The following is a 13,736-nucleotide window of genomic DNA, read 5'->3' as shown; positions in this document are numbered from 1 at the left end:
TCACCCCATTATCTCTCACCCCACACTATCTCTCACCCCATTATCTCTCCTGCAGGCGGTGGCGTCGCAGCTTCACGACACAGAGGTGGAGGTGGAGATTTTCAAGTCGAAGGGGGAGGAGGACCACGCACAGTTCCTCATCACAGAGAAGGACAGCCACACCACCGACCACATCAGTGAACAGACCCAAGACCAAATCATTGATACTGGTGAGAGAGAGAGAGAGAGAGAGAGAGAGAGAGAGAGAGAGAGAGAGAGAGAGAGAGAGAGAGAGAGAGAGAGGTACGACTGAGGGAGTGAGGAGAGTGACTAAACTGATGAGAGAGAGAGAGAGAGAGAGAGAGAGAGACTAACTGAGGAGTGAGAGAGTGCACTGAGGGAGTGAGAGTGACTAAACTGATGAGAGAGAGAGAGAGAGAGAGAGAGAGAGAGAGAGAGAGAGAGAGAGAGACCATTACCCACATCAGTGTGTTAGTGGGTAGAGAAGGAGGAGGGAGACAAGGCAATGGTCGAGTGTCTATTTCAATTTCCATTCTATATTTATCCTATTCACATACACACTCTCTCTCTCTATCTCTCTCTCTCTCTCTCTCTCTCTCTTACTTATCCACTGTCTCTTATCTCTTCTCCTCAGAGCCCAAGATCAGCCCAAGGACCTTCTGTCAGGTGTGTCCCTTTCACCTGATGTTTGACCGAGACCTCAAGATCCATCAATCAGGGGACTCCATCTCTCGCGTCCTGCCTGCAGTCTGCTCCACCGACGGCTCCCTCGACCAACTCTTCGATGTGGTGAGTGTCTGGGAGTGATTGGGAGAGGCTAGGAGTGATTGGGAGAGGGTGGGAGTGATTGGGAGAGGCTAGGAGTGATTGGGAGAGGGTGGGAGTGATTGGGAGAGGCTAGGAGTGATTGGAGGAGGGTGGGAGTGATTGGAGAAGGGTGGGAGTGATTGGGAGTAGTTGGGAGTGATTGAAGGAGGGCGGGAGTGATTGGGAGAGGCTGGGAGTGATTGGAGGTGGGTGGGAAAGGGTATAGAAGCGTATGAGTGGATGTAGGTAGGTGGGAGAGGGTGTAGGTAGGTAGGAGAGGGTGTAAGTGTGTGGGAAAGGGTGTAAACAAATTAGAGAGAGTGGGAAAGGCTTTAGGAGGGTGGGAGAGCTTGGAAGAGGGTGGGAGAGGGTGGAAGAGGATGTAGGAGGATTAAGTGAAGGAAGTAAAGGGGAAGGGTGACTGGAGATGACGTTGAGAGGGAGGGAGGGGGAGGTAAGAGTGGAAGGGAGAGGGGAGGAAATGTGTTGATAAGAGGGAAAGGCACAAGTGATGAGAGAGAGAGAGAGAGAGAGAGAGAGAGAGAGAGAGAGAGTGTGTGTGAATGAGTATATGAGAGAAAAAAAGAGAGAAAGTGAGATACAGAGAGAGAGAGAGAGAGAGAGAGAGAGAGAGAGAGAGAGAGAGAGAGAGATGAATGAGTGGCACAAAGAAATTCGGACAAGACACTCCTGGGATAAAAAACCACTCAGACACGCCACTCAGAGAAGCCAGCAACTGCCACTCAGACACGCCACTCAGAGAAGCAAGCCACACCAAGACTTGATCAAAGGTGTGGTCACGAGGGAAGATAGGACGTGTCCACCCACACAACGTCAACATGTAATTGCTTCCTGCCTCATGCGGTTTCCCTATCTGGCCACACACACACACACACACACACACACACACACACACACACACACACACACACACACACACACACACACACACACACACACTGATTCGCTGTCACTCGGAATCGAGTATGACGATCATCCAGTTATGAAACAATGATATGAGTTATTAAGGATGTCACCTACGTTGGTGAGTTCTGAGGTGACTAAAGAGGCAGATACGGGACCGGCAGGGTTGATCACAGATGTTCCACATGTGGAGGGCTGCATCTAGTGCGGGAGGGGCGGCGGCAGCGTCTTTCCGGCGTTGGCGCTTGTCTGCCCCGTTATGCAGTCGGGCTAACTCGAAAGTATTGACACCTTCTAGTGTGGTGCTCCTCCAAGCGTTACGGTATAGAGTAATCGTCTCCCAGGTGAGGGGGTCGATTTGGCACTTTTTCAGGTTTGTCTTAAGACTATCCTTATACTTTTCAGTTACCCGCCGGCGTTACGTTTACTCTTCGTTATGTGACTGTAAAGTAGCTGCTTTGGCATTCTACTGTCGTCCATGCCGGTAACATGGCCAGTCCAGCGTAGTTGTTCATGGATAATGGTAGCCTTGATGCTCCTACAGTTGGTGTCAGCGAGAATACTGGCATTTGTTCTCTTGTCTTCCCAGGGAACTTGGAGGATGGAATGTAGACTACGTTGGTGAAAGTTTTCAAGTGCTTTGAGGTGCCTCCTGTATGTGACCCACGTCTCGCTGCCATATAGCAGAGTGGGGAGGACCACTGCTCGATATACATGCAGCTTTGTCGATAATTTCAGCTCCCTACAGCTGAAGACACTGGTAAGGAGTCTGCCAAAGGCTTGAGATGCACATCTGATCCAAAGTTGAATCTCTTCCTCGATGTCCGCAGTGGTGGACAGGTGGAGCCAAGATATTAAAAGTGGGTAACATTAGAGAGTGAAGTACCGTTAAGCTGGATGGATGGTGGAGATGTGGCTGAACCAGGGGCAGGTTGAAAGAAAATCTGAGGCTTACACACATTCACCTCAAAGCCGAAGTGTGAGTACGCATCTGCATAGGTGTTCAGGATCTCCTGTAGATCGCGTTCAGTGTGAGTGACAAGGGTGAGGTCGTCTGCATACTGAAATTCAGTAACGGAAGCTGCAGACACCTTTGTTCCTGCCAGGAATCGTCTTTTGTTGAAAACACCCTTCATCCGGTACTGGATGTCCATCCCGCCGGCTAAATTGGCAATGACACGAGTAAGGAAGGCGCCCAAGAAAATGGAAAAGAGAGTTGGTGCCACTACACACCCTTGTTTTAAGAACTCAGACTGAGTGTGCAGGACACTGCCATTCATGCCATCATGGAGTTGCCTCACAATGGCGATGAATTTTGGTGGACAGCCAAAACGGTTGAGGGTCCGCCAGAGGGCTTCCCTGTTGACCGAGTCGAAGGCCTTGTTTAGGTCGATGAAAGCCATGTATAGGTCATGACGATGGTCTCTACACTCTTCCTGTATATGGCAGGCAGCAAAGATCATGTCAGTGGATCCACGTGTTGGTCTAAAACGACATTGAGATTCTGGGAGGAAGTTTTCCGCCTCAGACAGCAGCGAGATCCCGCGGTAGTTGCCACAGTCTGACCGGTCTCCCTTGTTCTTATAAATATTGACAATGGAGACGTCTTTAAGAGCTTGGGTGATTTCCTCCTTTTCTCATATATTCTCCAGGAGAGAGTTGAGACGGCTGGTAAGCAGAGGTCCTCCTGCTTTATACACCTCGTCTGGGATTCCATCAGGCCCTGAGGCTTTGTTATTCTTCATCTGTTCGATGGCAGTAGCTACCTCATCCAAGAATGGAGGATAGTTGAGATGGGTCAGCTCTGGATGCTGAGGGACCTGCTGGGTAGTCAGAACATCCACATCGGTTTCGGTTGAGCAGTGAATGGCAGTGCTCTTTCCAGTGTTGAAGGAAGCCTTCTTCGTCTTTAATTAGGGAGTTACCGTTGGATGAGCGGAGGGGGAGCTGCACTGTGAGTAATTGGCCAATAAAATGTTTTGTGTAATTGAAAAATTCGCGCATCTTGTGCTGATCTGCAAGTTTTTGTGCTTCACATTCTTTATTTTTAAACCAGTCATTCTTTAGATTGCGAAGTTCAAGCTGGGCCCCTGCTTTCTTCTTGTGTAAGGTATCAGATTTGGTTCGTGACTGAGGGTTGTTCGGCCGGTCAGTTAAAGTAGCACGTTTATCATCGATGAGTACATTGATTTCCGGGTTATTTTCATCAAACCAGTCCTGGTGTATTCTTTCAATCTGGCCAAGGGTCTCTCTGTAGGTTTTTGTCAGGACATTGTTTTGAATACCCCATTCGGCACTGGGATTTGGGTTGTTTGCTGTTGGGTTGTTTGTCAGCCCTTGTTCGAGCTGCTCTCTGTAAGCATGTGCTCCCTCTGGATCCTCCAAACGCTTAGTGTTGAAACCTCTTTTTGAGGCTTGTTGCCTTCGCCGTTTTGGGGCGACGTGAAGTGAGAGCCTTGCTTTGACGAGCCGATGATGAGTGTCACAGTGGTCTGAGCCACGCATGGCACGGGTGATGAGGACATCTCGGCGATCCCTTTCAATGATGTAGTCAATGAGATGCCAGTGTTTGGATCGTGGGTGTTGCCACGAACCCTTGAACTTGTCGGCCTGCCTAAACAAGATGTTAGTGATAGTGAGGTTGTGTGCAGCGCACTTGCTGAGGAGGAGTAGGCTGTTGGGATTACACTTGCCTAGTCCATTTCTCCCTATGATTCCCTGACAAATGTCAGCATCTCTGCCAACTCTGGCATTGAAGTTGCCAAGGAGCACAACCTTATCTACTCTGGGGAAAGAAGTTAGCATTCTGTCAAGGTCGGCATAAAAGGCCTCCTTGATGTCATCCTTTGCATCCAGTGTTGGAGCGTATGCACTGATGAAAAAGGCATGACGTGAGTGATTCAGTGGGACTCGGAGCGTCATGAGGCGCTCGTTGATCCCAACGGGCATTTCAGCATTTCAGTTAGCCTGTGTAGGATGGATTGGCGGATGGCTCAGCCAACTCCATAAATGCGGTTTCTCTCCGCAGCAGGCTTACCCTTCCAGAAGAAAGTATAGCCAGACCCCCGTTCTGTGAGTCGACCCTCGTCTGGAAGCCGGGACTCACTAATGGCAGCTATGTTGCTGTTATACCAAGCCAGCTCTTTTGCCACAGGGGCAGTTCTTCTTTCAGGACGCTCATTTGTGCCAATAACCAAAAGGGTCCTCACATTCCATGCAGCGACCATAAGAAAATGTATAGTTTGTTTTGGTTTGGATCTGTGATTATGAGTGTACACACACACACACAGAGACGGACACACAGACGGACCACTAATAGAGAGGGCGGAGGGATAGAGATAGATAGATAGATAGATAGCTAGAGAGAGAGAGAGTGAGAGAGAGAGAGAGAGAGAGAGAGAGAGAGAGAGAGAGAGAGAGAGAGAGAGAGACCACTTCTCTCCCCCGCCCTCCATACATCTTACATCAGGGTGTGAGAAATAATTTGATTTCATGGTCAGGTGTCTCATAAGGTCTCTCTGTCTCTCAATCACTAGGGGCTAAATTATAGGTGACATGATTTTCTCACTCTTCTTCTCTGTCTTTCTGTCTCTCTCTGGCTGTTTCTTTCTCTCTTTTATCTCACTGTCTCCGTAAGAGCAGATTCAATGGTAATGTTAGTCTCTCTCTCTCTCTCTCTCTCTCTCTAAGGACAGTTACCCAGGGTGGTGTTAAAAGTCTCCCAAACAACTTTTCTCATTATCTCTCTCACATTCTGTCTTAAAAAAGCCAGAACATTTCTAGGGAGGAAAAAGCTAGTCTCTCTCTCTCTCTCTCTCTCTCTCTCTCTCTCTCTCTCTCTCTCTCTCTCTCTCTCTCTCTCTCTCTCTCTCTCTCTCTCTCTCTCTCTCTCTCTCGCTCTCTCTCTCTCTCGTCCAAGGCTTTCAGACTCCAAATGCGCCAGAGTTTTTATTTATTTTTTTATTTTTTCCTAGTTAAAGAGACTAAAGAATGGGAAAGATGACAGGAGAAAAACAAACCCAGCTGTGTGTGGGTGTGTGTGTGTGTGTGTGTGTGTGTGTGTGTGTGTGGGTGGAGGGTTGTGGGGTGTGTTTGTGTTGTATGTGTGTGTGTGGGGTCGTTTGTGAGGTATTTGTGTGTGTGTGTTATGTGTGTGTATGTGTGTGGAAGGTGTTTTTGTTTGTGTGTGTGCTGGGAAAAGGATTATGTGGGACAACAGGTGTATTACTACCAGCACACATGCATAAACATTAACACACACACACACACACACACACAATAATATCCTCAGGGATTCTACACAGACCTTCCAGCTTTCTTCAAGGGTTTTCAGACGAAGAAAGACAGAAAGAAAAGAAAGAAAGAAAGAAAGAAAGAAAGAAAGAGAAAGAGAGAGAGGACCTCGTCTTTCCTCCTCTAACTTACAACACACGACCTTCGACTGGAGGATAAAACGGCCTATAAAAAGTCAAGGAAGAGTGAGGAGAGCGTGGGAGGAGGAGTGTGGGAGAAAGGTAGAGGTGTGGGAGGTGTGGGGTGGGGGAAGGAAGGAGGTGAGGGAGAAGGTAGAGTGATGGAGGTGTGGGAGGGTGTGGGAGAAGGTGAGTGTGGGAGGGTGGGAGGAGGGTGTGGGAGGGTAGAGTGTGGGAGGCGTGGGGTGGGGGGGGGGAGGAGAGTGAGGGAGAAGGTGGATGAGGTGTGGGAGGAGGGGAGATGGAGTGTGGGGAGAAGAAGGTGGGTGATGGAGGTGGGGAGGAGGGTGTGGGAGGGTGGGGTGTGGGAGAGCGTGGGGTGGGGAAGGAAGGAGAGTGAGGGAGAAGGTAGAGTGAGGGGAGGTGTGGGAGGGGGAATGTGGGAGAAGGTGGAGTGTGGGAGGAGGGGGTGTGGGAGAAGGTGGGGTGTGGGGGGGAGGTGAGGGAGAGAGAGGGGCGTGGGAGGCGTGGGGTGGGGGGGGTGAGGGAGGAAGATGGATGGGGAGAGGAAGGGAGAGTGAGAGAAGAGATGGGAATGATGGTGGAAGAGGAGGAGGTGTAAGAGGGAAAAGAGAGGAGGAGAAGATGAGAGGTTGAGGGAAGACTTTAAAGTGAGAGAGAGAGAGAGGAGGGAGGAGGAGGATGTATGTGTATCTCTCTCTATCTTCTGTTGTGTTTTCATTAATTACACCTTAGTTAAGTGCACACCTTAATTAGGTTACCTGGGAAGAGTTTCGCCCGAGTGTGTGTTCATCTCTCTCGTTAATTGTTTATTTATATCTTATCTTTTTCTGTGTAACTACTTTATTTATGTTTGTAATATTTGACTATGTACTTATCTCTACACACACACACACACACACACACACACACACACACACACACACACACACACACACACACACACACACACACACACACACACACACACACACACACACACACACACACACACACACACACACACACACACACACACACACACACACACACACACACACACACACACACACACACACACACACACACACACACACACACACACACACACACACACACACACACACACACACACACACACACACACACACACACACACACACACACACTATAAACAATCACAAACCTAACCTATTTTACTTAACATAACCTAACCTAACATAACACAACATAACATAACACTTTATTGTAGAGTTGGGGTGTGTGACAGGTGGGGGTGGGGGTGTTGGAGAGGAATGGTGACGGAGGGGTGAGAGGTGTTGGAGGGTAGATGGACGGAGGTGAGAGGTGTTGGAGAGGGTAGATGGTGGGAGGAGGGGGTGAGAGGTGTTGGAGAGGGTAGATGGTGACGGAGGGTGAGAGGTGTTGGAGAGGGGTAGATGGTGACGGAGGGGGGGAGAGGTTTTGGAGAGGGTGGGGAGAGAGAGGGAGGTGTTAGTGTCAGGTTCTCCAACATAAAAGTATAATGAGTAAAAATCTTGGATATTTCATTATCATAAATCTTTCTTCTTATTAATTAATGAGACGACTAATTATCCCCACGTCCACTATCAACCTCCTCCCCCACTCATCTCTCTCTCTCTCTCTCTCTCTCTCTCTCTCTCTACTTACTTAATTTTGTGGTACAGTTTCTCTCCTATTTTTCAGTGGGTAAATAATTCGTACTATTTAGATTATTTTGTTTACTGTAACCTATTTTTCCATTTAATTCTGGGACATATTTTCACTTTTCTTTGCTTCCCTCGCTATAGAAGTCGTTATTTACGTCTCCCATATTTCCTTTTTCGTTTTCTTTTCTTGCTTCTCCTGGTTAAGTTTCCTTTTTTTGTCTCTACTTTCTCTTATGTGAGTTTTATTAGTCTTCTGGGGATATTTTTTTACTTTAGTTCTTCCCTTTATTTAACTTTTACGTTTTCTTTTATCGTTTTCTTTTTAGTTTTACTCTTGAAAACGGATACTATTGTATTTTTTGAGGCTTCACTTTTTTTTTTTCTTTGAGTTCTTCACCCTTCCCTCCCTCCACCTCCCTTCCCCCTCACCCTCTCACCCTCCCTCTCCCCTTTCACCCCTCACCCCACGTGATGCGATATTATTACTTGAGGTTAACGAAGGAAAGTTGAGACCCTGATCTATTGATTGGCTTAGTTCCAGGTCAGTAAAACACGGCAGTAGTTGGCTTAGCTCCGGGTTAAGAGAGTGTAATGTGCAGTACTCTAATGCTCTTATGGGAATAATTTTTGTATGTTATTTCCAGGTTGTGTCTCTGATAGGTTTGTTTATTATGTACAGCTACTAATATATAAGTACTCGTTTACAGTCTCTCTCTCTCTCTCTCTCTCTCTCTCTCTCTCTCTCTCTCTCTCTCTCTCTCTCTCTCTGTCACAGCTCCTCCCTGGCGTCCTCCCACCGGAACTGCCACCAACTAATTATTTCCAATTAAGGTGTGCCACCCCCATTGCCTCACCTTCCCAGGGTACTAATTAGATTTATCTCCCCCCATCTCTTCCTCTCCCCATCTCCCTCCCCCCTCACTCCCTCCTCCTCCTCACCCTTATCTACGCCACCCACACCTTCCTCTTCCCACTTTCCCACTTCCTCACTCCCTCATCCTACTCTCCCCATCTACACTCCCACTCCCACCACCTCCTCATCCCCTCTCTTCCTACTCCTCCCCCCACTCCCACTCACTCCCCTCTCCCCCTTACAGGTGCGGCCACACATGGAGTTAACTTTCGACAACATTCTCTCCCACATCAACACCATCTACGTCCTGCAAACCAAGGAAGGCCTCATCTCGACCCGTGGGGACAACCGTGAATTAGGCTCCGACCAGGGGTGTCTCAGGCTCAAGGTAGGTTGGTGAAGAGAGATATTCGGACGAGTTGTGGGGCAGGAGGAGGAAGGGGGTAGGGAGGAGGGGGAGGAAGTGGGGGATAGAGGTGGTGGGGGGGGAAGAGAGGGGAGGTAGGGAGGAGGAGGAGGGTGGTACAAGGTAGAGGAGGAGGAAGAGGAGACATCAGTTGAGGGAAAGGAAGTGAGGGAGGAAGGGGAGACAAAGGAGGTGTAGAGAGGTTGAAGAAACAAGGGTGAAGGAGGAAGAGAGGTCCAGGAAGACAGATTAAGGGGATTTTAGGATGATGATAAGGAGGAGGAGGATAGGAAGGAGAGATGCATTGCGGTCATCAGATAAAGGAAGAAAATTAAGGAGATAACAGAAGGAGAGGAAGAGGAGGAGATCGTGGAGGAGAGAAGGAGAAATTGAGGAAGAAAATGAAGAAAGTGAGGTAAAGAGGGAGGGAAATGAGGAAAGATTTGTAAGAGTAAATGGAGGAGAAAGAGAGATGAAGATGAGGAAGATTAGGAATAGGGGAAGGAAGAAGGAGAGGAGGTAAAGAGGAAGAGGATATAGACAGTGAAAGAGGCGATAAAGAGATGCAATAAGAAAGTTAATGAGAAGAGAAGGAGAAGAAACAGCAACATTAAAAGAGCGAAGAATAGATGAGTAAAAAGAGAAAGAGAAATATGAAAAACTGAGGAAAAAGACAAGGAATAGAGAAGAAGAAAGTACAATATACAAGTCTCAAACACACACACACACACACACACACACACACACACACACACCAAGATCTAAACTACCTGAAACAAACCAATTAATTCCAGGTTTTTTAGAATAAGTTTAAAGTGATCTTAGAATTTAAAAAAAAAAAAAGTTCCCAGAGTAAACTTGACTTCCCTGGTGCCTTGGTGAGATCGGTGTGTAGTAAGGAGTTCACTTAGGACAGACAAATCTTTCTCTTTACACTTTTAATTTTTTATGACGAAACGACAATCACACTTTCCCACATATGACCCAAAACATAACAGAGAAGTGATGACTTTACTCGATCTATCTTTCCCTTATCTTTAGTCTTCCTCTATTTGTGTTTTGGGTGGATAAAGAAACGTAGAATACCCAAAGAAATAAAGGTGAGGAAGAAAAGGAGAATGGTGAAAGTGGCAGTAAAGGGTTCAGAAGATATCCTGTACAAATAATTTTATATCATAACTCGTAGCTCTAGGTGAAGGAACTCTTTCGTTATAGAGGCCAGTATTACCTTAATTTATCTTTACTCTGTCCTATTTGCCACTGATCGGTCTGTTAGCTTCTTGGGCGGTCGGTCACGTCTAGAGGTCACAGCTCAAGGTTGAAAAAGCCACAAGTCCAGAAAACTGTGAGGGCAAACTTTTTCGGAGTGAGAGTTGTGAACTGTTGGAACAATCTGCCAGAGAGTGTTGTGACGGCACCGAGTGTGAGCTGTTTCAAGACCAGACTTGACCAACACTGAAGCAGGTACAGATACATTCAGGAGCCAGTACATGCCCAGTACTTGCCAACAGTGACGTGAGGGACCGCCCAAGCGGCTAATTAGCCGATCAGTGGCGGAGAGGATAAAGGTTAAAGTAAAAAGTAATGTATTGGCTCCAGAATGTACTATACCTGCGCCTCTAGAACAAAATTCAAAATCTCCCAGTAGGGTTCCCCATTCATCATAAGATCCACTATAATATAATAGATCGTTATATACCCTTAAATAATATAATATATGTTCTATTGTCTTAAAATTACCTTCTAATATACCTCAAAAGAGCACACAGAGGTACCAACGATAATAAAAGCGTTACCCCTATAATATTACATTTTCTATATATATATATTGTTTCACCGAGACCTTAACTATTTTATATTTACGCTAAAAAATATATACCTGTAATGTATATATTTATATAAGTGAAAAGTGTCTAATTCACTAGACACGTGAGTAAAAGTGTTAGTAAAGTTACTTATAAGACATAGTTTGTTAGTTCCTAGCCTTTAAGCGTCCATGTGAAGAGTTCAACTCAATTTCAATTTCAATTGTTTATTCCTTGATAGAGGAAGCGGGATCCTAGTGCTGTCACTAGGTACCCCTGTACAATGACACCAGAAGCATCTGGCAAGTGTGACAAGTATATACAGTATAAATATTATAAAGGGGCTTACTAAAGCCTAAGGAAGGAAGGATATTCCTTTAACACATAATCAATATTATTTACAAAATATCTGGCCAGTATGGGGAGGATCATCGTGTCTCCGTCAGGGGGTCGTGGAGTGGTGGTCCAGCAGGCGTCACGGAAGCGTTGTGTGTGGGGACATCTTAGGAGGTAGTGGATAAGGGTGCTGCTGTCCGGTCTTCTGCATAATGCACAAGAGCGTTGCTCAGGGGATGCGGGGATACCAATCTCCCAAGCAAAGTCATACCCAATGATGATACGGGCAGCAATCACGTCCCCTTTCCGCGACCCTTTCCCGTAGACGTAAGAGAGGTCAGGAAGTGTACGGAGGACATCGTACCAGGTGGGCAGGGAGTCCAGGGGGATGGCTGCTTCCCGAGCTTCTCTCTGTTGTGAAGAGTTAAAAATTTTCGTGCTCGATTGGCGGGAGTTATTAAAGTGAAATAATTAACGGTGAATAAAGTTGGCGTTTCAGGGAAGGACTTTAACGAATCTAATTTAAAGGGAATAATTAAAACTGTCAAGAGTTATAAATAAGTTATCTTGATATAAAGGAGTTTGGAATAGTTTATTAGGAGATGTGTATAGAGGTTTTTAAATGGCCGAACTTGGGTGAGTGAGTTTAAATGTCACCCTTTGAGATTTTAATAGAATGTAAACAATGCTTAACAATAATAATAATAATAATAATAATAATAATAATAATGATAATAATAATAATAATAATAATAATATCCACAAATCGATGCTCATTTGTCCTAGAGATTCATCCTACACCGATTGTCAACAGGGCCAGGTGATCTACCTCCCAGAGACCGACCTCATGCTCTACGTCTGCTCACCCTCTGTCCTCAACCTCGACGACCTCTACCGACGTGGCCTTTTCCTCTCCGACATCCCCCTCCACGATGCCACCCGTGACCTCGTCCTCCTGAGCGAGAAATTCGAGGCGGAGTACAACCTCACCACCAACTTGGAGATCTTGACCGACAAGCTGCAGCACACCCACAGAGAGCTGGAGAGTGAACGACAGAAAACGGATAAGTGAGTGGCAGTATTTTAGGGATAACTTAGATATTTTTCAGATACTCATATCGAGATAGATTGATGGATAGAAAAGTAGCTAGATTGACTGATGTATAGAAAAATAGACAGATATTTATATAGATAGATATTTAGTAAAATCATCATGTAAGTTAAGACTGATTTAGAGATATAATTAACACCGACAATGTTAAATAATTATCACTGCATTACTCAACAGGCTGCTGTATTCCGTGCTGCCTATCAGTATTGCCAACGAGCTGAGGCACAAGAGAACGGTTCCTCCACGGAGATACGAGGTGGTAACACTGCTTTTCTCAGGTAAGGTTAACACAGGGACGGACAGACATATACAGTAGACAGGTGGATAGACAGATACTCAAATAAACATACAGGGAGACAGATATAAAGACAGACACAGAGACAGGCGAACATACAGATAGATACACAGGCAGACAGACAGACAGATGTAAACAAACACACACACACACACACACACACATACACATACATACAGACAGATACAGACACAGACAAACTATTACAATAAGTTTTCATTATGCCCAATATTTACAATACATTTTCTAAGAGACAGGTATCGTAAATTTATTATATTCCTCAAATATTCCCAACAGCAGGTATTGTAGACTCCTTAATATTCCCACAGGTATCGTAAATTAATAATCTCCCTCGATATTTTTGATTGGGATTGTAGATTAATTATGTCCCACAGGGATCGTAAACTAAATAGCTCCCACAGGTATCGTAAACTAAATAGCTCCCACAGGTATCGTAAACTAAATAGCTCTCACTGGTATCGTAAACTAAATAGCTCTCACTGGTATCGTAAACTAAATAGCTCCCAAAGGTATCGTAAATTATATCTACAGGTTTCGTAAACCATCTCCCACAGGTATCAAATTATTTCCCACAGATATCGTAAATTATCTCCCACAAGTATCGTAAATTAATTCCTACAGGTATCGTGAATTATCTCCCGCAGGTATCGTAGGGTTCACGGACTACTGCTCCAGACACACGGACATAGAAGGCGCCTCTAAGATCGTCAAGATGCTGAACGACCTTTACACCGCCTGTGACGTACTGACGGACGAGGTCAAGAACCCCAACGTATACAAGGTCAGGTCAAGTAGAAAGGTAATTTTAAGGTCAAGTACAGAAGTCACTAGAAACTCAGGTCAAGTAGAAAGGTCATTTTAAGGTCAGGTCAATTAGAAAGGTCATTTTAAGGTCAAGTCAAGTACAAAGGTCATTGTAAGGTCAAGTACAAAGGTTATTTTCAGGTCAGGTCAAGTATAGAGGTAATTTTAAGGTCATTTTTGTTCCACTGTAGAGTAATGGTGTTATTAGGTCAAGGTTTATTGTAAGGTCACAGTGATAGAGGTCAGGTCACGTTGATTGTATTGTTTCTGTACTCTATCTATCTATCTATCT

At 45.7% G+C, this 13,736-nt stretch overlaps 1 protein-coding gene across 3 annotated transcripts in view; it reads left to right on the top strand.

The window, feature by feature from the left end:
- Positions 1 to 13,736, top strand: part of LOC121856495 (guanylate cyclase soluble subunit beta-1-like) — a 43,967-nt gene that overhangs the window by 27,482 nt on the left and 2,749 nt on the right. Inside the window, exons 6-11 of one of the 3 annotated variants that reach the window (XM_042352085.1) lie at positions 56 to 209; positions 635 to 789; positions 8,911 to 9,054; positions 12,028 to 12,281; positions 12,502 to 12,602; positions 13,285 to 13,421. In XM_042352085.1, coding sequence (XP_042208019.1) covers positions 56 to 209; positions 635 to 789; positions 8,911 to 9,054; positions 12,028 to 12,281; positions 12,502 to 12,602; positions 13,285 to 13,421 — 945 coding nt within the window. The remainder of the gene's footprint in view (positions 1 to 55; positions 210 to 634; positions 790 to 8,910; positions 9,055 to 12,027; positions 12,282 to 12,501; positions 12,603 to 13,284; positions 13,422 to 13,736) is intronic. The other 2 variants (XM_042352086.1, XM_042352087.1) reach the window with 2 other exon arrangements.

This window comes from Homarus americanus, unplaced genomic scaffold (assembly GCF_018991925.1).
Source record: "Homarus americanus isolate GMGI-L3 unplaced genomic scaffold, GMGI_Hamer_2.0 scaffold51458, whole genome shotgun sequence".
Lineage (NCBI taxonomy): Eukaryota > Metazoa > Arthropoda > Malacostraca > Decapoda > Nephropidae > Homarus > Homarus americanus.
The sequence above is the reverse complement of the archived record's forward strand: the minus strand, read 5'-3'. Positions and strand labels throughout refer to the sequence as shown.